Here is a 26,327-nt window from a genome sequence, read left to right on the forward strand (position 1 = left end):
ATAGTCCAGGAAACCCGCAGGGGTTTAAGCCTAGTCCTGGACTGCTTGTTCTTTTCAATTGAGATATTTTAGTCCAGGACTAGGTTTCATCCCTATCTAGAAACCAATGGCCTATAGTAACTCTAATCCTAATCCCTTTTTTATTTGTAATATTTCTGATCTTCTGTGATTAATCCTAGTGCTGGACTGCTTTTTCCCTCTCACATAAGATTTGCATAGTCCAGGACTAAATTTAATCCCTGTCTGGGAACTCTAACGTAAATATGATAATATGCATACTATGTGTTTAAAATAGTCCAGGAAACCCAGCCCAGTAGGAGTAAAAAAAAACAGTATGGATTGACCACTATTGATGGGTTTCCTGGACAGGGATTAAGGCTAGTCCTGGACTACAGTAACACTAATCCTAATCCCTGTTTAAGAAACCAGATCCATACTGTATGTGTGCAACATTATTTGTAAATTTTCATATTTTCTGAGATTAAGCCTAGTGCTGGACTGCTTTTTGGTCTTAAATCAGATTTGTAAAGTCCAGGACTAGGTTTAATCTCTGTCCAGAAACTCTTTTGTAAATATGTTAATATACATACTATGTGTTTAAAATAGTCCAGAAAGCCCAGCCCAGTATAAGTTAAAAAACTATATGGATTGACCACTATTGGTGGGTTTACTGGACAGGGATTAAGCCTAGTCCTGGACTACAGTAGCACTAATCTTAATCCCTGTCTGAGAAATTAGCTTTATACTGTATTTGTAAATACACTGATTATTCCTAGTGCTGGACTGCTTTTTCCTCTTAAATCAGATTTGTAGAGTCCAGGACTAGGTTTAATCCCTGTCCAGAAACTCGACTGTAAATGTGTTAATATACGTAGCTCTATTGAAACAAAACTCTTGGTAGGTTTCCTAATCATGAATTAAGATTAGTTCTGCACTATTTGTTTCCTTTCAATTAAGATCTGTTTAGTCCAGGACTAGGTTTAATCCCTATGTATAAACCAATCCATATGGGTCAGTTTCCCAGACAGGGATTAAGGCTAGTCCTGGACTACAGTAACTCTAATCCTAATCCCTTTTTTTATTTGTAAAATTTATTTTATTTGTAAAATTGCTTTTTTCCTCTCATGTAAGATTTGCATAGTCCAGGACTAGGTTTAATCCCTGTCCAGAAACTCTATCAGAAATGTGTTAATATACATTACTCTATGGATACAGAACGGGTGAATTTCCTGGACAGGGATTAAGCATCAGATTAGTCTCGAACTACTTGTTCTTTTTAATTGAGATCAGTTTAGTCCAGGACTAGGCTTAATATCCCTATATAGAAACACAGCCCAATGGGTCAGTTTACCAAACGGGGACTAAGCCTAGTCCTGGACTAAAGCAACACTAATCTTAATCCCTGTCCAAGAAACCCAGCCCTATATGAGTTAAAATAACAGTATGGATTCAACACTATTTGTACGTTTCCTGGACAGAGATTAAGTCTAGTGTCTGTCTAGAAACACAGACCTAGGCAGGGATTAAGTCTAGCCTCAAAACTAGTTCTGGACTACACAGCAATCTGAATTGAGTTTCTCCACTTTCAAGAAAAAAAAATAGAAATAAGATTAATCCCTATAAAAACCCAGCCCCATATGTGTTCATTTAGCACTACTGATACATCACTATTAAACTAGGGATTAAGCCTAGTCCTGGACTACTTGTTCTTTTCAATTGAGCTCAATGCAACATTGCAAGTGTTATTGCAACCATGTGCATTGATGCAATACATATTAACAAGTGCAGCATTATTTGAACTGTTTAAACCCTAATTAATGAGATATTTTTCTGTTGCATTAATGCATATATCTGCAGTTGCATTAAATGCAACTGTGATACATTATTGCGATACTAATACAAACCTCATGGTAACATAACATTGTAACAGTTACCATAACATTGCATTGCAAATGTTAATTCATGTGTTATTGCAACACTATGCTTTGATGCAATACACATTTATCATATGAGGTCAGTGTCACTCGGTGCATTACTGCATTACTCATATATGCATTAATGAAACAGTAATGTGTTAATTTAAGACTTACTGCAACACACATTTATCACATCAAGTGTGTCAATGTAAGTGCATGCATTAATGCAGTACAAAAGACAACACTATACAACATATAAATAACGTAATACCTGCACATTTATTTTCATATGGGTTCAATATGTGACATTAGTCCTTGCATGATTTTGAGCATTAATGCATCAGTGATGCATTTGTTTGAGAGTTACTGCAGCACAGTTTTATCTATGAATGTGTCAGTGCAACATTACAAGTATTAATGCAACACTATGCATTGTTGCAATCTATCTGAAAACTAATTAACTAATTAATTAAGGTATTTTTGTGTCCTTTAATGCAGTATTTCAATATTAACACTATGCTCATGTTAATGCCATAATGCAATATAGCACTGTACAACATATTAATAACGTAATACATACTTATTTACTTTGTGAAATGAGTTTCCTGCAATACAGTTTTGTCTATAAATGTGTCAAAGCAACATCATAAAAGTTTTTGCAACACTATGCATTGATGCAAACTATTTGAACCCTAATTAAAGAGGACTTTTTGTTGCTGTTGCCGTTAATGCAGTATTGCAACACTAATACTACCTTCATGTTAACGCTATAATGCAACACAAAATATAACACTATTCAACATATAAATAACAAAATACATACACATTTACTTTCATACGGCTTCAATATGTGACATTAGGCACATGCATTCAATGATGCATTCATTTGAGATTTACTGCAACACAATTTCATCTATGAATGTGGCAATGCAACATTGCAAGTGTTTTTGCAACACTATGCATTGATGCAAACTATTTGAACACAAATTAACAAAGTATTTTTGTTGCAATACTGATACCTCCCTCGTGTTAATGCCATAATTCACTGCAACATTGCAAGTGTGTGCATTATTGCAACACAATAGATAACACTGTACAACCTATTAATAATGTAATGCATACACAGTTTCATCTATAAATGGGGCAATGCAACATTGCAAGTATTTTTGCAACACTATGCATTGATGCAAAATATTTGAACACTAATTAACAAGGATTTTTTTTTGGTTGTTGCCTTAAATGCAGTATTGCAATACTAATACTACCATGTTTATGACAATTGCATCACTGTAGTAAAGCTGAGCATAAAGAATGTTACCCACCACTAGCAATTTGATTCAACATTTGATCTTAGAAACACAGCAGTAAAACTAATAAAACATGAAAATCCCCCAGGTGTAGTAAAGAATTGGTGCCAAATTAAAAAGCAATTAATGCAAATGGAATAAAAACACTTTGTCATTCATCCATCCAACCATTTTTTTAAAACTGTTGACTTAAATTTTATTTCAACCATATTTTAACCACATTTCAACTTTGAAAGTTGGTTGTGTGAGAGTTACTGCAACACAATGTTATCTATAAATGTGTCAGTGCAACTTCGCAAGTGTTTCTGCAACACTATGCATTGATGCAAACTAATTGAACGCTAATTAAAAATACTTTTTTTGTTGTTGCCTTTAATGCAGTACTAATACTCTACCCTTTACCCTATAGTCACATGCATTCGGTGATGCATTCATTTGGGAGTTACTGCACCACCATTTTATCTATAAACGTGTCAGTGCAACATCGCAAGTATTAATGCAACACTATGCATTGATGCACACTATTTGAACACTAATCAGCGAGGTATTTTTCTGTTGCATTAAATGCATTAGTTCATTCAACACTGTAGCAGAGTTATATATAACTAATGCAATTAAACCAATTAAAGCCCCAGTGCATGCAATCAGAGCGTGCGCGCTTGCCTGCGCGCGCTCTACCGCACCGTACTCACCCAGCAGCGTGTTGGCGAATCCGTACCACACGCAGCCGCCCTCCCCGATCAGCCAGCGTCCGCGCGTGCTGGCGGCGAAGCTGAACGGCGTCGCGAGCGAGCACACGAGCAGGTCGCTGACGGAGATGTTGAGCAGCAGCAGGTTGATGGGCGAGCGCAGCGCCTTGTAGCGGCTGAACAGCACGAGCACCAGCAGGTTATTCAGCACCCCGAGCGCGCCGATCAGTCCGAGGCACGCGGCCACCAGCGCGTGGCCGGTGGGGCTGAGCGCGCGCGGGGAGCCCGAGTCCGAGCGCGCCTCCGCGGAGGACACGAGCATGGAGAGAGAAAAAGAGAGAGAGAGAGAGAGAGTGGGGGTAGAGCTAGCAGCGCGAGCGCTCACATCTGGAGGGGTTCATTAGTGCTGACTGAGGGGGGAAAAGTGCAGCACGAGGGATAAAGAACAGAAAAGAAAAGAAAAAAAGAAGAGAAAAGGTAGCAGCATTGCTTACAGTGTGGATTTTTTTTGTTTTAAGTTTTTGGGAAGAAGAGAGAGAGAAAAGCTAGTCTTGCAGCATTTGGTGCCGCAAATGCATGCATTCAAAAAATATGTTTGTTTTTTTCAGTCTATGAGAATGCACGAAAATGCACGAGAGGGTAGAATCCTAGTGAAATTAAACGACAGAGTGTCTGAAGCATTGCAATGCATTCAAAAAGTCCAAAAATAGTAAGCATAGTTCAGCATAGTCCAAACAGTCCAGAGAAAAAAGTATCTGTCTGAAGCATTGCAATCCATCCAAAGAGCATGCGGCAATGTAAGGAACTCAGTAGGGATGCAACGCTGTTCTGCGTATGGACCCTTTAATTGCCATTTAGCTCAAAAAAGCCTAGAAAGTGACTGTCTAAAGCATTGCAATCCATCCAAAAGTCCAAAGAGTCCAAATATAGGACTGTGCTTGGACCCCTTTAATTGCTATTCAGCTCCAAACAGCCCAGAATAAAAGTGACTGTCTGAAGCATTGCAATCCATCCAAAAAGTCCAAAAAATCTAAAAAATCATGCAGTAAAGTAGCATGCAGCAATGTAAATAACTCAATATAGGGCTGCAATGCTGTTCTGTGCTTGCTATTCAGCTCCAAACAGCTCAGAATAAAAGTGGCTGTCTGAAGCATTGCAATGCATCCAAATAGTCAGTCCATCCATTGAGCATGCAAGTAACTCAGCAGAACTGCAACACTGTTAGGTGCTTGGACCCCTTAATTGCCATTCAGCTTCAAACAGCCCAGAAAGTAACTGTTTGAAGCATTGCAATGCATCCAAAAAGTCCAAAGTGTCCGAAGATGCATGCATGCAGCAATGTAAGGAACTCAGTAGAACTGCAATGCCGTTCTTTGCTTGGACCCCTTAATTGCTGTTTAGCTCAAAAAACCCTAGAAATTGACTTTCTGAAGCATTGCAATCCATCCAAAAAGTCCAAAGAGTCTAAAGAGTCCAAAGATAGCGTGCAGATATGTAAATAACTCAATATGAGGCTGCATTGCTGTTCTGTGCTTGCTATTTAGCTTCAAACTGCCCAGAAAGTAACTGTCTGAAGCATTGCAATGCATCCAAAAAGTCAAATCATCCACTATCCAAAGATAGCATGCAGCACTGTAAGTAACTCAGTAGGGATTGCAACACTGTTCTGTGCATAGACCCCCTAATCGCAATTCAGCTCCAAGCAGCTCAGAAAATGACTGTTTAAAGCATGCAAACCATCAAATTAGCTGCTCCCACCAATCTAACTAACTCGATAAAGCTGCAGCACTGCACTGACTGCACTGTGCTTGGACCCCCTGATTGCAGTTCAGTGTCAAAGAGTCCAGAACGTCCAGAAGCACTAATGTGATCCTCGTAAGTTGCTTACAACAATGTAACTAACTCGATAAAGCTGCAGCACTGCACCGACTGCACTGTACTTGGACGCTCTAATTGCAATTCAGCTGTAAACATCCCGGAAAGTGCAGAAGGTAGCTAAAAAGTTGCATGCAACCACGTAAAAAAAACTTTAAAGCATTGCAACTTTGCTAACACTGCTCTGTGCTTGGACTCCGTACTGTAGTTTAGTAACAGCAAAGAAAAGCAATTCTTTTAAGTGCAATTAAATACAAAAAGCAGTGATTTACACTAAAGTTGCATGCAACATAAATGTGAACAACGCGATAGAGTTGGCTCAGTGCCCTAAATTGCAGATCATCATCAATCAAGCCAGAAAGTGCAGAAACACCAAAGTTGCATTACATTCCAGAGGTTGCAATCTGCAACACAGCATTAACAGTGATTGGACACCTAATAAAGGAGCTGCAACTGCAATTTATGCACAGAGAAAAGCTAGTCTTTTTAGTGTTTAAATGCAACTGAACGGAATGTACTTGTACTGATGGTGAAAAAGCAAAGCATGCATCTACAACAGTCAATAGAAATGCGTGCTCAAGAAAGTTGGGGCCTAGAGAGGCAATAAAAGCGAAGTTGCATCAAAAGTGTTGCAATAAAGTAATGCACCCAGAGAGTTGCACCCAAAGAGTTGCACTCAAAGAGTTGCACGTAACAATGTGAATAACCCAATAGAGTTGCATCACTGCTTAAAGCTTGGACCACTAAATGCAATTCTGATTTAAAACAACTCAGAAAGTGCTGAAGCACCAATGTGGCTCTGTGAACAGTCTCATGCAACAGTGTGCACAACTGCTACTCTTTCTCTAGAATTCAAATGCAACTAAAGTGAGCTTTAATTGATTGCATCCATGCATCTGGTAAAACAAAATGCCAGAAAATCTCTTCTATGCACAACTGTGTTTGAGGAATTTCAATCCCGGAGTGACAAAAAAAGCACTAAATCACCAAAATCTCCTGTAAGTGTTGCAATACACCTTGCATGTCTTGCACCTTGCAAGACTTGCATGCAACTGTTCTCACTGCTCTTAGGCGTGCTTGGACCCCTAATTGCAGTTCAATGCTCAATGCAATCACCACAAGTCTAACTTTAAATGCAGAAAAAAAAGAAAAGAAACTTGTAGTGGTTAAAAGTAGTGAGACAGGTCCAGAAAGTGAAGTACAATCCGTGAGGAAGAGTTTGAATCCATTATAATCTTGTGAAAAGTTAGGAGCAGGGGTGACTGAAGGAGAAAAGGAGCAAAAAGCAATCCGCTGAGAGAAACTGCAGACCAGGCTTTAGAGTTGCATGCCCAATGCAACAGGCAGATCAACAGAAGATAAAACAGCAAGGTGTATATCCATCAATTCCATTCATCGTTCCATCCCAGACACAGACAGAGCAGCAGCAGCTGAAGTTTCATCAGGAGCCAGAGCAGCAGCAGCAGCAGCAGCAGCAGCAGTGTGTGGAGCTGAGCTGAACTGATCGGTTTGGTTTAAAGTGCAGAAAGCCCCAGAGGTGGTGGAGAGGCGGTGAGGCTTGAGAAAAATGCACAACTTTGTTTTACAGCTTCACTGGGCTCGGAGGGAAGTGAGAGCAAAGTTTGGAGGCGATTTGCTCCACCTTGTGGTGACTGGAGTATACACATGTACACACACACACACACACACACATTTATAAAACTCTGGAAAAAATTAAGAGCTCACTTCAGTTTCTGAATCAGTTTCTCTGATTTTGCTATTTATAGGTTTATATTTGAGTAAAATGAACATTGTTGTTTTATTCTATAAACTACAGACAACATTTCTCCTAAATTCCAAATAAAAATATTGTCATTTAGAGCATTTATTTGCAGAAAATGAAAAATGGCTGAAATAACAAAAAAGATGCAGAGCTTTCAGACAGACCTCAAATAATGCAAAGAAAACAAGTTCATATTCATAAAGTTTTAAGAGTTCAGAAATCAATATTTGGTGGAATAACCCTGGTTTTTAATCACAGTTTTCATGCATCTTGGCATCATGTTCTCCTCCACCAGTCTTACACGCTGCTTTTGGATAACTTTATGCTGCTTTACGCCTGGTGCAAAAATTCAAGCAGTTCAGTTTGGTGGTTTGATGGCTTGTGATCATCCATCTTCCTCTTGATTATACTCCAGAGGTTTCTTATCTGGGCAACTGTTAACTTGCGCTTTCTGAGGCTGGAAACTCTGATGAACTTATCCCTTACAAAGGAGGGAACTCATGCTCTTTCTTTCCTGGATCTGTCCTGATGATTGCCAATTGCGTCCGTACTGCAATTTAAAAAAACAGGAGGACCAGTGAGGGTTTTTTTTTTTAAGGCTTTCTCGGTCACGTGACATCGCGTTCAGTAGCTCCTCCATTTCCACTCGCTGTTGTGTTTTACATGGATCTCCGTGGAAACGTGTACCCAAAGTGTACAGTAATTACGGTGCGTGTCAGTGGACAAATAGCTATTTTATTAAAAGCGAGGAGACAAAATTCAGAGATGTCCGTCTGGACGGGACTAAAATTACTGGAGGACCACGGAGTTCAGTGAAAAACAGTAGATAATTAATCCTGTAATTTTCTCAGACGTCTGAGAAAACCACGTACATGGTCGTTCCGGACAGGAATAAAATCACAGAGGATAAAAAACTGATCCCATCCAGATAGGGCTTCATACAAACAAAATATACAGCAAAATGTCTCTGAAACTTTCATGCTTTTAACGATAAACGTAGTAAAAGAGAAAAGCTCCATCCCATTAATTATAACTGTGTGCAGTTCCCTAAGCCAGAGTCACTTCATTCTGTTTATATTGCCGCGTCAGATCTCCTTATGAAGTGCTAATGGTTAGTTATAAGGCATTGATTGAGATTTATGGATCGTCACAGGGTCTGCAATAACTTGCAGTATAATTCCCTCAGGATCGTTACCTTCAGGATCTCGGCGATGAGCTGTGATGAATTAAATGATGTAATTGGATCATTAACGCTCCCTGTCTTAATTAACCTCACTGGGATTCCACGCTGGATATTCATTTCTCCAGACTGTAAAGGCTCAGGCTCCTCCTACTTACACCGGTACTGGAAACCGGCTGTGCTATTTCGAGGATGGCGGGTAAGCGGGAGAGTTTGGCTTATATGTGCCTTGGCCTAGTTCTGAAGTAGGCTACGCCAACCAAATCTCAAAGAGGGCAGGACTCTCCAGCAACAGTGTGTTATTTGGGTGTATTTTAACCCAAAACATCATTGAAAAGGCCCAGAGCAATCAGTATACCAGACTGGATTGATTAATGCCACATATTCTTAAAGGTTTTGGGGGTATTAAATGTTTAAATGATGATTTGTAGCTGAATTGACTTCTAAATTACAAAAACAAACAACAAAAAATGTGTTAAACAAACCAGAATCTGTTTTAGATTTTAGATTTTCTCAGTCAGCTTTGTGAGGTAGAGTCACCTGGAATTCAGGCTTTCAGTTAACAGCTGTGCTGAACTCATCAAGAGTTGATTACTTGAATTTCTTGCCTCTTAATAAAGTGTTTGAGAGCATCAGTTTTAAACAGGGTGCGAATTATACAATGATAATTGGGGGGGAGGGGGGGTGGAATGGTTTGGTTTCTACAGCCCCCTCCATGTCGCCTGGTGTCTCCTGGTATCTGCTCCATGCTCTGGGCACTGTGTTGACAGATACAACAAACCTTCCTGCCACAGCTCACATTGATGTGTACTCTAAAAAAACAGAGGTACGAAACGAGTATTTTTTTTTACTCTTTATAATTGTACCCTCAAAGGTACAATATTGGTCTTTACAGGGTCTGATTTGTTCCCTCTGAAGTACAAAGTGATTTCTAACAGCAATAAGTACAAATTTGTACCATTTAACCTGCAGCCAAAGGGTACATTCAGTATTCTGTATCACAACAATATATATTTTAATTGCACAATTTTTATTTGAAAGCCAGACAATTTTGGATCATCAAGTTTTTGAGCCATATTTAGTTGATGATAATGTTTATAATCTTTATAATCTTTACTGGCACAAAAACCATGGGTACAAAAAAGGACTTTCACTGAAAGGTACTTTTTTGTACCTCAATATAAGGTACAGCCCCAGCGACAAGCTTTATACTCTTTTAAGTACAAATCTGTACTCATTTTCTTAGTGTGTGCCATGCTGGATGAGCTGCACTACCTGAGGAACATGTGGGGGTTGTAGACTCCGCAGCGAACTGACAAAATGCAAAAGTGAGCAAAACATCAGCCAGCAAGGATATTTAAATATTGTATTGACTAGCATTGTAAGCTTGTTGGGAGCATCGGCTAAAAGCTCTGTTTTAGAATGCTGGGACTAAGGGCGTTTTCACACCTGTAGTTCGTTTCTCTGGTCCGAATCAGTTGATGAGTTCGTTTACTCGGAGCGTTTTCTCCCTCTGTTTAGTCTGGTTTCACACAGGCTTAAATGTAAACGCACCAAAATGCGCACCAATAAACACGCGAGCAGGCTGTGTCCTGTGATTGGTCAGAGCGTGGTCTGGCGTGGAAGTAAATATACATATACAAAAAAAGTAAATATAGCGAGAAGATTCTGTGTTCCAGCGCAAATATGTGTTTTTACACTGAACGCTGAAGCGCTGCACTTTTAAACACAGCGTTTCTATGTGCAGCGCAGATGTAAACATAGTAAACAGAGTTACATGGCCGTGAGCTGTGAATGCAGCGTTTGTTCTTAGCTGTGGTAATTAGCGTTATCTGGCTAATATATCAGTTTAGACTGCGTCTTATCAGCCGTTTAGCTCAAATAAATGGACTATATTTAATAGCTGGGTCGGATCGAAACTGGATCACGTTCTCACCACAAGCGAACCGCTCCTGAGTTCGTTTGGTACCGGACCGAGATCACCTCCTCTAGCTGGTCTCGGTCCGGTTCTTTTGATCGCACCCGAGTGCGATTACTGTTTTCACACCTGCTCAATCGAACCGCACTAAAGTTACAAACGGACCAGAGTTCGTTTTAACCGGAACAAATAGTGCTGGTGTGAAAACGCCCTTAGAGGAGATGGGTTATTCGACAAAAATTTGTACTTGTTATCATGTTTCACTACAACCCAAGTTCATTTCACACCAGATTTCTCCTTTAAAAGACGAACTTTTTCTGACACCTGGTCGCCTCAGCGCACCCTTGACCCCGAACCCGAACCCAACAGCCGGCTGTTGTTATGCTGATTGAAATGCGCTCGGTGTGTGATGGTTAGAGATGGCTCTGCGGTCTCAGAGCCTGAAGATCAGCTCAATAACTCACCGCGTCTCCATTTCACCCAGACACCTCCCATGTTACGAATCACAGCCAGAGCGCTGCAGTCTGGGTTAAACGTGCCTTGACACAAGATTTGTGAGGCTTCTTTTCAATTCTGCCTCTGTTCCTCTCCCAAACCCGCCGTTAAAATTTATGAATGGCGGTAAATCCGCTCTGAATGGGCGCAGAGAAAACACACCAGACTGAACCGTGGGCTGGAGAACAAACCGGCCTTTAATACTGATGCGCTACAGAAGAGCCGTGGGCTAGTGTTACACTGCTGTGTGTGTGTGTGTGTTTGTGTGCTGGTGTGTGTGTGTGTGTGTGTGTTTGTTGCGTAGGGCAATGGAAAGCCAACAAATAGCTTTAAAAGATAAAATCATATTGACGTTAACCTCTTAAGCTCCAAGCCTATTTTTACCAATTTCCGCCTGAAATTACATACTCACATTTGAAGGCCTTTCACTCTATTATTAAATAATTCAGAGGCAATTCTATGAATTAATATTACATAGAAGTCTTTATACAATTCATTTAAGACACTTTAATTATTCAGTTTTGGCGCTTTTCAGACTTTCTGTTTAGATTTTTTATTTACAGATCCATAAAATGAAATATTTATATGGATGAATTGTTTTGGCAACACTACATTTTGCTATAAAGTGTTTACATTCATCATATAAAATTAAAAACTGCTCCCTTTCACTGGTTAGATATTATTGTGATCTGAACCTGTAATGGTCTTTTCTTTCTCCAAAGGACTGAAAACTTTATAAAAGAATAAAAACTACCAATTTTATACTTTATTTTGCAGTAGAGAAGCTGTTTTTGTATGTGCTAGTCCTGATACAGATACAGATAGATAGATAGATAGATAGATAGATAGATAGATAGATAGATAGATAGATAGATAGATAGATAGATAGATAGATAGATAGATAGATAGAGAATTGTGCGGTGTTTCTTTTAAAGTGCTCCCCCGCCCTCAGGAAAATCACTTGTTCTCTCTGAGTCTGGAGTAACAAGCCCCACCCCCCATTTCAGCTTGCAGAACTCAGCACCCGATTGGCTAAGAGGGTTAATTTAAATATCATCGTGTCAGCAGATATGGCGGAAGTCGTGGAGCGTCCAATAGTACGCGTTTAATAAAGCATTAAATTTTATATTATTTTTTTTCTGCCTCAGATTATTTCAAGCACTGGTTGGATATAAATGAGGATTACTGGCGACTGGATTTATGGATTTTCTTAAGTTTGGAGGCATTTTAAAGATAAGAGTGTGGGGTAAGCGCTGTAGGGGGTGAGGAGTGTCCTCAGGTAACCCTGCAACGAAACACAAGCAGATAACTCACTCTTTCAGCTCTAATTCAGGAACCGTACATCCTACAGTAAAACGGTTTGCAGTTCTGCTCATGTCCTGGTTTGGTATTTTAAAAAAAGAGTTTATCCAGCTTTTTTTGTTTTTTTAATACTTTCATTTCCCCAAAAATCGACAGTGCACCTTATAATCCGGTGCCCCTTACAGTACAGGCCAAACATTTCGACACACCTTCTCTTTTTCAATGCATTTTCTTTATTTTCATGACTATATACATTGTAGATTCTCACTGAAGCATCAAAACTATGAATGAACACATGTGGAGTTTTATTTACTTAATAAAAAAAGGTTAAACAACTAAAAACATGTTTTCTATTCTAGTTTCTTCAAAATAGCCACCCTTTGCTCTGATTACTGCTTTGCACACTCTTGGCATCATTCTCTCAATGAGCTTCAAGAGGTGGCCACCTGAAATGAAAAGTTTTTCAGCAGTCTTGAAGGAAGGAAGGAGTTCCCAGAGGTGTTTATTAGCACTTGTTGCTCCTTTGTCTTATTCACTCTATGCTCCAGCTCACCCCAAACCTCAAATCTGGATGGGTTCAGGTCCAGTGACTGTGGAGGGCAGGTCATTTTTTATTAAGTACATAAAACTCCACATGTGTTCATTCATAGTTTTGATGCCTTCAGTGAGAATCTACAATGGAAATAGTCATGAAAAGAAAGAAAACGCATAATTAGCATTAGCTGTTCACTACGCTAAGCACTAGTTAGCTCTTATGCTGTACAGAGGTGAGTATTATCGGCCTGTATTATCGGTCTGGTGCTAACTCCCTGCTATCACTGCTGGAGCAACATTAGCATTAGCCGCTAACTGTGCTAAATGCTAGCTCTTTCACCATTCAAAAGTGAGTATATAATAGACTGTAGTGTGTGTGTTTACTGTATTAAAACAAGATACATGGGAAAAACCACTAGCTAATATTACCCTGGCTTATCGGAACACTCAGGGTTTCTCAGTGTAGCGCTAGCAGTTAGCTGCTAATGCTTATGCTAATGCTGCACCCAGCCTTAGTCACAATCTGGAAATCTAAGCTTACTGTAAATAAACGGAAGTGTTTTAATCACCCAAATAAACAGTTTTCATAAGAGAAATCTGTGTAGATTAACATCCAGCATTCGTTTTTTCTATGGATTGCAGTTTTGTTTACTTAGCTTAATTTAGCTTTACCTACTGAATTAGAAGGAAAACATGTCCACACCCCTGTTCCTTACTAGTGTTACATAATGCATCTTATAGTGCAAAACATATTGGTAACTGTCTCTACTTCTTCTAGATTAGAAAGTTTTCTACTAGATTTTGGAGATTAACAGGGCTTTATCAATCTGCCAAAGACCTGCATCTAAAATTTATGGAAGAGTATTGGATGCTGGTGATCTTTGGGTCCTCGGGTGGCAAATACCTTGCTGTCTTTCTTTTTGAAACATTTAATCATTTTCTTGCATATTTAATATTTGAATTTGGAGATCCTTTGCCCATCATTGCCCCTCAAAGACTATTTTTTAAAGATTTATTTCTAATTGTCTTTGATTCTCCTGCCCATTTAGCTACTACTCAGCTGTACTGTATATCCCCCATCACTGGTGGTGCTACAACATCAGGAGGGTAAAGACTAGCACATGCCTCCTCCGATACATGTGAAGTCAGGCTCCGCCTCTTTTTTAACTGCTGCTAAACTGATGCAGCATTACAGAGTAGCATCATGTTGGGGTTTTGTATATTGTTAATTATCAGTTTTATCAATATTTAGAGGAAAATAGGAGAGAGGATTGAATCACATTAAAAAGCAGAATCACATCCTGGGGAGAAGAAGACTAGTTTCTAAACTAATAACTTTTTAGGTATTTAATAACTCAGACATCTGACTTTATGTCCTTGCGTATAATCAAGAGTGATGTTTCCTTTTTATGCATAAAATCATTGTCTGTTCAACGTTTGGCAAGGAGTTCAAAGCTGACGGCCGGCCAAGGGTAATCGAACCGAATAAACCTGCTTTTCTCTGCTTTTTTCTCGTTTTATTTGATAAAGTACGATTAGAGAATCCATACTGTTGAGGTTAACAGCAAAACAAAACCCAACAATCACAGCACACTCTGAGGAAAGCGCAGTTCGGCTCGGTTCCTATACATCAGCTCACAGACGCAGCCTTGTGCTGAACAACATCACCCTTTGGAGTGATGAGGGGAAAGAGCGTCATCTACTGTACCCACCCAGAAAGAGAGCAAAGCCAATTGGGCTTTCTCAGGGCTCTGGCAGCTGATGGCTAGCTGCATGACTGGGATTCGAACCAGCGATGTCCTGATTATAGTGGCAGCTCTCTTTGAAGAGCTCTTTATGATGAAGATGGAGAAACAGCATGACCTAGGATTTGAACTTGTTTTTCTGGGTTTTAGTCTCGTTTCGGGGGCTTAGCCACTCAAAAACCTGGTTACAGAACTTTCAAAGGAGCTGGATGTTCAATTTATCGGTGACAGTGGTCTCCTCGCTGCCTCCCGAATAAAGCGAGAAGCAGCTTCACAGGAGGATAATAAAGACCTGCAGGACTGACAGCTAATACCCAGCGAAAGCCCGGCCGCCTCGCAGCCTCGCCTCTAATGATAGAGAGTCATTCACAGCAGAGCACCAGAGAGAATTGCAGCACTGCAGCAGTAATACAAGATGAGGAACTTGCACTACATTAATGAAGCTTCACAGCGCTGGAGACTCCATCAGCCCGGGCTAATTCAGCAGCGCCGCCCGCCGCCGCCGAGCTCGGTAACCCCCGGTGGCTCGTTCTGAGAGCGCTGTTTGACCGAGGTCCCGTTTTAAAAGTTTCATTCCCCGTTTTTATCACTTCAGTGGATGTTTAGCGTTCGCTGGAAGTGTGGAGCAAGTCTTAACGGTTCAGATTGGCCATGATTGTACCAGTTTTGTAACTTCAGCAGAGTTTAGAAGCGGCAGAAAGATGGAGGAAAGTAACAATTGGCTAAATTAGCCGTGTGACGGACAGCCAGGCAACTAGCGCAGGGTTATTAGGCTACCAGAACCCCTCATTATACTGGATATGTATACAGAGTGGAAGAAAAAACATTAAACAGTTACACAACCCATAACTTCAGCCGCACTAGCACATGAACCACAATCACTGACAAACAAAGTTTCGGACAAAAGTATAGTGAGACATGCTTATTCAGTGCTTCTTTCATAATCAGTGGCATAAAAAAGTTTCTCCAGCTTTGTGTTTATGTTCTTTTTTTGATGATATACAGTATATCGCAATATTAAACAATGTAGGGCTCATGATGTCACCAGCCTTTAGCGTCCGGAACAATCAAGAGCTGATTAAAAACGTGAATTCCGCTGTAACTGAAAATATCTGTGTCACAAAACTGTGCTGGACTGAGGTGCACAGCTTTCCACACGTGCCCACATTTACAAGCATGTGCCCAACCATGTGGATGGAGGCCATGCGTGTGGTTACCTTGTATTTACTCTTACCACTTCCCCTCGTGCTTCTCAGGCAGCAGCAGCCTGTCACTCACACAGACACAGAGACAGCGCTGTGTATCTATTTCTTGTGTCAAAAATCAAAACATTGCAACATAAGACGTGTTTGATTGATTTAATTGCCTTAAGTGACATTACACGACCTGCGATGTGACTATTGTACATGCGCACATCGCGATGACTGTTGACTTTTGTCAGCGCTTTAATCGACCAGTGGCGCACCTGTATTTCCCGCAGCCAAGATAGAAACAGGTCAAAAATTGACCTCAACACACCTCACTTCCAGACCACCACGCCTACCAGTGTAGATATACTCTGACACTATTTTAATGACACAAGGTGTGAAAGTAGACTGTTGACGGGGTGTAAGACGTTCACGTTTAGAATCTTTTATGTTGTATTATGAGTCAAATATGAGTCTGTGAGATTTCCCAATGATTGCATTCTGTCTTATTCAAGTTTACTTTCCCATTTTTTTTATATTTGGTTTTAAAGATTGGGCTCCAACAGGCTGTAGGGCTTGTTGTTCGGTGGTGTAATCAGTTATTCTACCACACCTGCCTGCCTGCATGCTATTTATTTATTTATTTTATCCCACTGTGGGCAAAAACCTAGACAAAGAGTGAGGGAGAGGGAGAGTGAGCATAAGAATCCATTTGAGAGGCTGAAAAGCCCTTCCTCCCAGGTTTCATTTATTTCCACCGTTTCCAGGTCTGCTGTGTTCTTCTCGCCAATTCCCTTGAAATCCATTACAGTGTCATAGCATGGAAACGTGCTCAAGGTTCAAGATTCAGCCGAGACATGTTTGGAATATGAGCAGGTCGGCCATGAGAAATTCAATAAACTGGTGTGCTTTGTGTCCAACATTTCTGCAGCAAGCAAGGTACACCTCGGAAGATGGTCTGAGACCATCATTTTTCCTTTAGGACGTAAACTGACAGAGGTAAACACTAGGAAAAGTGTCTGAAAAGAAGTAATGCAGTGGTAAAAGCAATAGTATTACAGTTTATCATCACATCTATCTATTTGTGTCTTGTTAATTAATTGCTCCTATTGCAGCATTTTTTTTTTACTAATACCAATTACCAGTCAATGTTATTTTATTCTTTATTCTTTATTCTGTTTATTGTTGTAAAAGCACACGGCGCTCCTGCTTGGCTAAGATAGGGTTGGGCGTCTAAATATTGACTGTTGTCATGGTTTTAATCAGTCAGTGGAGCAACTGTATTTTCCACCGCCAAGACAGCAGCAAGCAGGGTACACAAGGCGCTGTAATCTGTTGTACTCGTACTGCTCTGTAATTAATCTACAGTTACAGTAGATACAGAATCACAGCACTGTAATCTGTTGTACCAATATTGCTCTGTAATAATGTACAGTTACAGTAGATACAGAATCACCAGCACTGTAATCTGTTGTACCCGTACTGCTCTGTAATTAATCTACAGTTACAGTAGAAACAGAATCACCAGCACTGTAATCTGTTGTACCCGTACTGCTCTGTAATTAATCTACAGTTACAGTAGATACAGAGTCACCAGCACTGTAATCTGTTGTACCCGTACTGCTCTGTAATTAATCTACAGTTACAGTAGATACAGAATCACCAGCGCCGTAATCTGTTGTACCCGTACTGCTCTGTAATTAATCTACAGTTACAGTAGATACAGAATCACCAGCACCGTAATCTGTTGTACCCATACTGCTCTGTAATTAATCTACAGTTACAGTAGATACAGAATCACCAGCACCGTAATCTGTTGTACCCGTACTGCTCTGTAATTAATCTACAGTTACAGTAGATACAGAATCACCAGCACCGTAATCTGTTGTACCCATACTGCTCTAAAATTAATCTATAGTTACAGTAGATACAGAATCACCAGCACTGTAATCTGTTGTACCCATACTGCTCTGTAATTAATCTACAGTTACAGTAGATACAGAATCACCAGCACCGTAATCTGTTGTACCCGTACTGCTCTGTAATTAATCTACAGTTACAGTAGATACAGAATCACCAGCACTGTAATCTGTTGTACCCGTACTGCTCTGTAATTAATCTACAGTTACAGTAGATACAGAATCACCAGCACTGTAATCTGTTGTACCCGTACTGCTCTGTAATTAATCTACAGTTTCAGTAGATACAGAATCACCAGCACTGTAAACTGTTGTACCCGTACTGCTCTGTAATTAATCTACAGTTACAGTAGATACAGAATCACCAGCACTGTAAACTGTTGTACCCGTACTGCTCTGTAATTAATCTACAGTTACAGTAGATACAGAATCACCAGCACCGTAATCTGTTGTACCCATACTGCTCTGTAATTAATCTACAGTTACAGTAGATACAGAATCACCAGCACTGTAATCTGTTGATTAAAGCCTTTCTCTACTTTCTGTAATTGGTCTGAAGGTCCAAACCATCTAGAAAAAATATCTTTTTACATTAAAAATGAAATGAATCTTCGTTTAGATGATCTAAGACCTTCCTTTTTTGGTCCAGACCAGATGTAATGATTGTTAAATTTTGTAAAACTTTTCCAGCAATTACTGTCAGTGTTTCCTCCTGTTTCCACTGCTTCACCGGTTTGACACGTCGCTTTATCAGTTGGAATAACTTCAAACCCTCCACCATTTCAATTTCACTGTTGGTCCAGTTATTTCTGAACACCTCCTCTTCTTTCAGAGTAATTTATTTTAGGGTATCTCCTCCAAACCTCCCCCTCTAGGGCTGTAGTATCTCTGTGGATGAAGGGCTGAGTGATGGGGGAGTTAAATGAGTTCACCGTGATCCTAAAACACACATACACACACATATATACACACACACACACTCGCTGTGTATTGCTTTTGTGGCTTGGATCTGGCAGGCCTAGCTTTGCATTGTGTCTGAGGATATGTCTCTATGGACGATTTTGCAGCTTCTTCAGTACAGAGTGTCCAGAAAAGCATGTTTCACACTTAAACCAGCTACAATATTTGGGGTACTTTTATTGCTAACCTTTGTACAAGAAGTTAAACAGTATTACGCACCAAGAAGCTGATTGTTAGAACGTAATGATAATGATGAAATACAGTATTTACGCTTCTACGTTGCTGAAGCTGCTATCTTAGCTTCTCAATTAGCACTAAGAGCTATATTTTAGCAAAATCTATTCAGTTGCATATCGTGCATCTGGATTTAAGGCGTGTCTGTGTGTTTTTGGTATCGTGAGGCTGGAAAAAAATGCCTTGCACAGCTCAAAATGTGCAAAAGGCATGTACTAATTGTGTTAATTAATCATGGGTGTGGTTAATTTTGGGCGTAACCTGAAATAAACAAATCAGTGCATCACTTGTCATTTCCATTAAGAGCCGGGTGAGCTCTGACTTTGGCGCGTTCGTATCTTAACAGTGCATGTTTACACCAGCAGCTCATTTAAAGCTCCATTTAGGTAGGATAGAGGTTTTGTGCTCGTGGGCTCCCCCTACAGTTGTAGAGTGTAATAAAGGTTTCAGGTGGATTAGTTTCTCTTTCTCGTTTTCTGTCTTTCACAGACAAATGTTCAGTCTTTTTCCAGCTTCTGCCAGAGCGTCTGTATGTTAGTTTGTAAAGAATGAACCAGTAGTCCTTGTAGAACTGTTAGAACTAAAGGTCGGAAAGCAGGTCGCAGTTCTCGCGAGCGTTGGGCGTGGCCGCCTCGGAAAACTTACAGAGTATGGTTTGAGCTCAGAGGAGCCCCGGCACAGACACGAGAGCACCGCTATTCCTCCTATTACACCTCAATGCAGCGCTGCAGTGAGTTTCAAGCTGTAATTTTACTTCTTTATAAAGACCAAAAATCAAGGAAATCCTACCTAGTGCTGCTTTAAGGGAACAGTGATGATATTTTACTATTTTTACTGTTTACTGTTGAGTTAAAAGCTGGATTTGTGCGCTGCAGCATGTTAAACAATAAAATGAAATGGTAAGAGCATTATAAAAACAAGCAAACAATATAAAGATAAGTGGACAGGCTAAAATGTAAAAGCAATAAAATAAAGAGTTAAATAATTAGAATATTACAATATTACAAACACAATTAAAGAAATATAGAACTACCAAAATAAAGTAGCTAAAATTAACGTTAACATTACAAAGAAAGTAAATAATAGAAATGAAATTACAGGTAAAATACATAGAATAAATCAAATTAGAAAAAATAAAATGACAAAAAAAACATAAAAAGGTGAAATGAAAAATAAGTGCATTGAATTCCTTCCATGAAAGACAAAACATGTGGTTACAGAATATCCAGAATATATATATATATATAGAATATATAGGTGTTGGTGTCCTTCGTATCACTACTAGAGGTGATCGACTTACTGTCGTATGCAATTTTTCCTTAGATCATCACACCAGCAGTTGATTTAGTGTTTTTAAGGGGTCGTGCAGCACAGATGTGAGCAGTGAACGCTGCACATACTGCACTCTTAGTGTGTAAACAGCATGGAGCAGCAGAGACAGCATAGCAGTATATTATCTGGCTAATATATCAGATTAAACTGCGTCTTATCAGCAGTTTAGTTTTATTAGAAAATAAGTATATTTGATATCTGGGTTGAATCGAGACAAGATCACGGTTTCACCACAAGCAAACTGCTTCAGAGTTTGTCTGATTGGGACCGAACCTGAACTCAAAATCTGCGTCAAACTGGGTGGCTATAAAAAAAATAATAATAATAATAACACGTTACTGATTCCAGTTTAATTGCATGCATAAACCCTTTAACATTGACAGCCCTACTTTAAATATGATTTTCTCAGATTTTCTACATATTTTAAAGTGAAGAAAGTGAAGATCAGTAATTAAAGCGCCAGTCATTACTCATCGTCAGGGGTCCTGCCAGTGAAGTGACACAAAAAGTGTATCATTAAAGCTTCAGAACCACAGGCGTCCTCGTCAAAGCCTGTCAGAGCTGGACAGACACCAACACATGGCACGTCAGTGTGGGGTGAGATCTATCCCTCGGGCCACGTTCTCCATTTGGCAAACATGAAGGCCCGGTGCACCACGCAAAGAAACACAATTACATGCAGTATATTGTCCTGGAATTTATGCTGAGAGTGATTTGACTTGAAAAAAAAAACAAGAAAGGAATGTACAGGGGTTGTACAATGAAACTGAAACACCTGGTTTTAGACCACAATAATTTATTGTGGTGACGGACAGTTCTGGTGGAAACAGGAGATTTGAGTGCAAATTAAGTTCTGTCAAGATTTGAGCAGCCGTGGTTTTATGTTTTTGGATATAATCCACAGTTAATCCTGTTGGATGTGGTTGGTTCTTCTTGGTGGTATGCTGACATTACCCTGGATACTGTGGCTCTTGATACATCACAAAGACTTGCTGTCTTGGTCACAGATGCTCCAGCAAGACGTGCACCAACAATTTGTCCTCTTTTGAACTCTGGTATGTCTCCCATAATGTTGTGTGCATTGCAATATTTAGAGCAGAACTGTGCTCTTACCCTGCTAATTGAACCTTCACACTCTGCTCTTACTGGTGCAATGTGCAAAAATCCCCCATTCGAAGGACTGCTTAAGACTTTTTATTATCTGCTCATTGAGGAAGGACAGGGACATATGCAAACATGAAACTCAAGACAAAAAAAGGAAGATAAGAACAAAAGAACAAAAGAATAAGAGTAAAGAAATGGAAAAACAAAAAAATAAAAAAGCAAATGCACATAGCTTGGAAAAGAAACCCTAAATACTGTTAGAAAATAATTTAGTAATTAATGGGAAAGAGGGTAAACAATAAAATAAAATAATAATAATAATAAATAATTGATATGGAGGAGAAAATTAATAAATATATAACTAATATGAAGTGTTGCTTTGATATGTACTGTATTTGTGTAGGTGTTGGTATGTTTAAGCATGTGTGTGTGTGTGTGTGTGTGTTTCACCTTTGGAGGGAGATTATTTGTTAAGTAGACAGTAGACATTAGTGTTGGGTTTGTTTAACCCTTAAAACCCTACAGATGGATTTCAATCCAAAATCTCACCTTGTGTTCTCAGCTTAATTACTCAGGAATCTCTTCACACATAAACATAATCCATATATGGTTAGAAAGGGCGGAACTTACTCTTTCTAAAAATAGTGACGACATCCCAGTGCAGTAAAAAGCTAAACCTACAAGAGAACCCATTGAGAAAATCACCTAAAAAAGTGAAAAATCTCCCTCCCCGACCAATATTATTTACCTTTAGTGCTTCAAACATATTTATATGATGTTTCAAACCAAATAATATCAGTAAATAAAGACTCAAAAGTGTCCACAGAAAAAGTGCGAAACTACCTGCTTTACTCAAACTAAAGCTAGGTATGGTGTGCGCACTACTTTATATAGTTTTTATTTTACTTGCACATTTTTACTTTAAGTATTTATTAAATAAATATTTTTATTTATTTAGACTAAAAAGTTTACATTTTTGTACATATATGTGTTTTCTTTGTGTGTCCTGATTAAAATACTGAAAGGCATAGGCTGCTCTGAGTGTCAGGTTTTTAGTATCTACATGTATCCTAGAGGTGTGATTATTGATTATCAAGAAAAATAAATCCGCCTGATGCTGTTTCTCCATGTATTTTATCAAAGTAATAATTAATAAACCATGTAATGAACTAAAATCATCAACATTCTTATGCTTCCTTTAACTCATAAACACTCTAGTCTAACCATTTTTGCAATCAAATATTTTGTCAAATTTTACTTTTGACGTCTATGTATACTGTATATAAGGCGCTTTTGGGTACATATAAGGACTGCTGATACTCTTCTCTACTCCACAGTCATGCATTTGTAATGTATGCAGCATGCGGTTTTGCATTGTCTTGTTGAAAAATGCATGAAAGTCTCTGAAATAGAATTTCTTTTTTTATTAAAAGAGAGAAGTTGCTGTTTGAAGCTGTGCCTCATGTTTCTCAAAGCTTTAAGGCACCCAGACCCCACACTCCAAGCTCCTGCAGTGGGCATCCCGGTCCCCCGACTTAAACCCTGCTGAAAAACAGGCAATAGGCTGAGCTGAAGAAGAGGAGGGAGGACTTTAACGGATCTGGAGAGATTTTGTCTGGAGGATTGCTTTTAAATCCCTTTATATGTGTTCCTTCACTTCATTCTGCATTGTTACAGAAGACTCTGTGCTGTCATCTTAACAAAAGGAGAGTGGCACAGCGAACTGAATAGAAGGGCGCTGTAATATTGGCTGCAAAGTTTTGATAAAAAAGAGGTTATTTTCTATTTATTTTATTTTCTTGTTACAGAATGTTTTCTTCCTGAAAGCTAATATTGTTTATAATGAATGAATAAGACAAAGCACAAAACATCAGTGTAATTTGTTTTTTAAAAGGATTGAACACTTTTGCAAAGAATTATATGTAGGTAAGGGCATGAGATTCACAAGACCTCTTAAATTGCCCTATGATTGGGCAAAAGCAGAAACCTGTGATTGGGCCGGATCAGAAGCTTGTAATTGGACAGAAGCGGAAAACCTGTGAATGGGCAGAAGCTTGTAAGTGGACAGAAGCCTGTGAATGGGCAGAAGCCGTAGCCTGTGATTGGGCATAAGCCGTAGCCTGTGATTGGGTAGAGGCAGTAGCCTGTGATTGGGTAAAAACCTGTGTTTGGGCAGAAGGCTGTGATGGGGTAGATGCCTTTGATTGGGTAGAAGCCTGTGATCGGGTAGAAGCTTGTGTTTGGGTAGAGCCTGTGATTGGGTAGAAGCCTGTGATTGTGCAGAAACCTGTGATTGGTTAGAAGCCTGTGTTTGGGTAGAGCCTGTGATTGGGTAGAAGCCTGTGATTGGGTAGAAGCTTGTGTTTGGGTAGAGCCTGTGATTGGGTAGAGCCTGTGATTGGGTAGAGCCTGTGATTGGGTAGAAGCCTGTGATTGGGTAGAGGCTTGTGTTTGGGTAGAGCCTGTGATTGGGTAGAAGCCTGTGATTGGGTAGAAGCCTGTGTTTGAGTAGAGCCTGTGATTGGGTAGAAGCCTGTGATCGGGTAGAAGCTTGTGTTTGGGTAGAGCCTGTGATTGGGTAGAGGCTTGTGTTTGGGTAGAGCCTGTGTTTGGGTAGACGTCTGTGATTGTGCAGAAGCCTGTGATTAGGCAAAAGCAGAAACCTGTGATTTGGCAGAAGCAGAAACCTGTGATTGGGCAGAAGCAGAAACCTGTGATTGGGCAGAATCCTGCGATTAGACAGAAGCCTGTAATGGGGCAGAAGCCTGTTGGGTAGAAGCCTGTAATCCTTAAATTGGTCCTGCAACCTTTTCTGAATGCACAGTCTAGTGTGCTATACCAGCAGGACAATGGCAATCATTCAGAATGCTCAGATTATCACAGAACACCATTAGGAGCCTCTACAACTCCATTCCAATACATCTAACATCCCTGGTAACCTTTACCATCTTGCTGAATAGCATTGCATTCTGACATAAGGCATAAGAAGTTTATTTACTCAAGGAGAGTCAGTTTATACTATATGAAGTCCTTTAGAGTTCGTTTCACTATCTTTCCAAGTTTACTGCACTACTTCAGCTGTCCTCCTGCTGTCATATATCAGAACCGTTAAGACCTGGATAGTCCTCCTCGCTCATCTCTCTTCAGCTCCATGTCTTCAGCCAGACAGTAATTTCAGCTGTGGGCGGGTATGTCCACTCCAAACCCACAAGTGGCACCAACCACGTCCTCTGGGTCAGTCCACAATTGCGTCCTTGGGGACGAATGATCAGACAAAGATCCTATTAAATGTCTGGAAATACAACTCGAATTGGAGCAACTTGAGATATTTTTGGTCAGGAGAAAAGTGACCGGACAGATTTCCAGATGAAGTAAAGCAGGATGGACCTATTTTGTTTTATTTGACTTCTCTTGTAGTGGACTGTGGAAGAAAAACACTGTGAAACGTGAGTTAGTTACAGTCTGTAGTTTATGCCTGAGGCAACTGTATATTTTAAGGGATATATACAGTCTTTGTGAAGGTATGTGGATGCATTGTGTATGACTGGTCTGTGCTTTGGATAATAATTTTTTTACTGGACTAAATTTGATTTGAGTGTTAAAGTGAAGGAGAGATTTCTAGTTGACATGACAGTAGGAGAATCTGCTAAAGGAGAAATAAATGCAGAGAAGAGGAGAGAAGACAGAGGGTAGAAGCCTGAACTCGCGGAAAGCTGTGTTTGGACAGGAGCCTGTGAATAAGTAGAAGCCTGTGATTGGGCAGCCTGTGCTTATATATATTTCATTGTGCCTGGGCAGAAGCTTGTGAATGGGCAGAAGCATGTGCTTATATATATATTTCATTGTGCCTGGGCAGAAGCCTGTGAATGGGCAGAAGCCTGTGCTTATATATATATTTCATTGTGCCTGGGCAGAAGCCTGTGAATGGGCAGAAGCCTGTGCTTATATATATTTCATTGTGCCTGGGCAGAAGCCTGTGAATGGGTAAAAGCCTGTAAATGGGTAAAAGCCTGTGATTGGGCAGAAGCCTGTGCCTAGAAAGAAGCATGTAAGTGGACAAAAGCCTGTGAGTGGAAAGAAGGACGAAAATAAGCAGAAGCCTGTGCTTACATATATTTCTTTGTGCCTGGGCAGAAGCCTGTGAATGGGCAGAAGCCTGTGACTGGGCAGAAGACTGTACTTATGTATATTTATCTGTGTCCAGGCAGAAGCCTGTGAATGGGCAGAAGCCTGTGCTTATATATATTTCATTGTGCCTGGGCAGAAGCCTGTGGGCAGAATGGGCAGAAGCCTGTGCTTATATATATTTCTTTGTGCCTGGGCAGAAGCCTGTGAATGGGCACAAGCCTGTGAATAGGCAGAAGCCTGTGAACGGGCCGAAGCCTGTGCTTATATATATATTTATCTGTGTCCAGGCAGAAGCCTGTGAACGGGCAAAAGCCTGTGCTTATATATATTTCTTTGTGCCTGGGCAGAAGCCTGTGATTGTGTAGAAGCCTGTGTTTAGGCAGAAGCCTGTGAATGGGCAGAAGCCTGTGAATGTGCAGAAGCCTGTGATTGGGTAGAAGCCTGTGAATAGGCAGAAGCCTGTGATTGGGCAGAAGCCTTTGAGTGGATAGAAGCCTTTGAGTGGACAGAAGCCTGTGAATGGGCAGGATCCTGTGAAAGGGTAGATGTCTGGGAAGAAGCCTTTAAATAAGCAGAAAATTTAAGGATATAAAAAAAGTATAAGAAAACTAAGATCAGAGATAAGACAAGAAAAAAAAAACAAAAGAGAGGATAAAAGAAGAAAAGAAAATAGAAGATGAAATAAATGTACAATAAACATAAAAAAAATGAAATAGAAGTGATCAGAGGCCGAAGTAAGA

The 26,327-nt window shown here is 39.9% G+C and overlaps 1 protein-coding gene across 1 annotated transcript in view; it reads right to left on the reverse strand.

Moving 5' to 3' along the window:
• tmtopsa (teleost multiple tissue opsin a) overlaps positions 1 to 4,473 on the reverse strand; it is a 90,461-nt gene extending 85,988 nt beyond the window's left edge. Inside the window, exon 1 of the mRNA XM_022662236.2 lies at positions 3,916 to 4,473. Within this exon, the coding sequence (XP_022517957.2) occupies positions 3,916 to 4,234 (319 nt within the window). The 5' untranslated portion in view covers positions 4,235 to 4,473. The remainder of the gene's footprint in view (positions 1 to 3,915) is intronic.
• Positions 4,474 to 26,327: the final 21,854 nt, after the last annotated feature.

The sequence above is a fragment of the Astyanax mexicanus genome, chromosome 4, assembly GCF_023375975.1.
Source record: "Astyanax mexicanus isolate ESR-SI-001 chromosome 4, AstMex3_surface, whole genome shotgun sequence".
Taxonomy (NCBI): Eukaryota; Metazoa; Chordata; class Actinopteri; order Characiformes; family Acestrorhamphidae; genus Astyanax; species Astyanax mexicanus.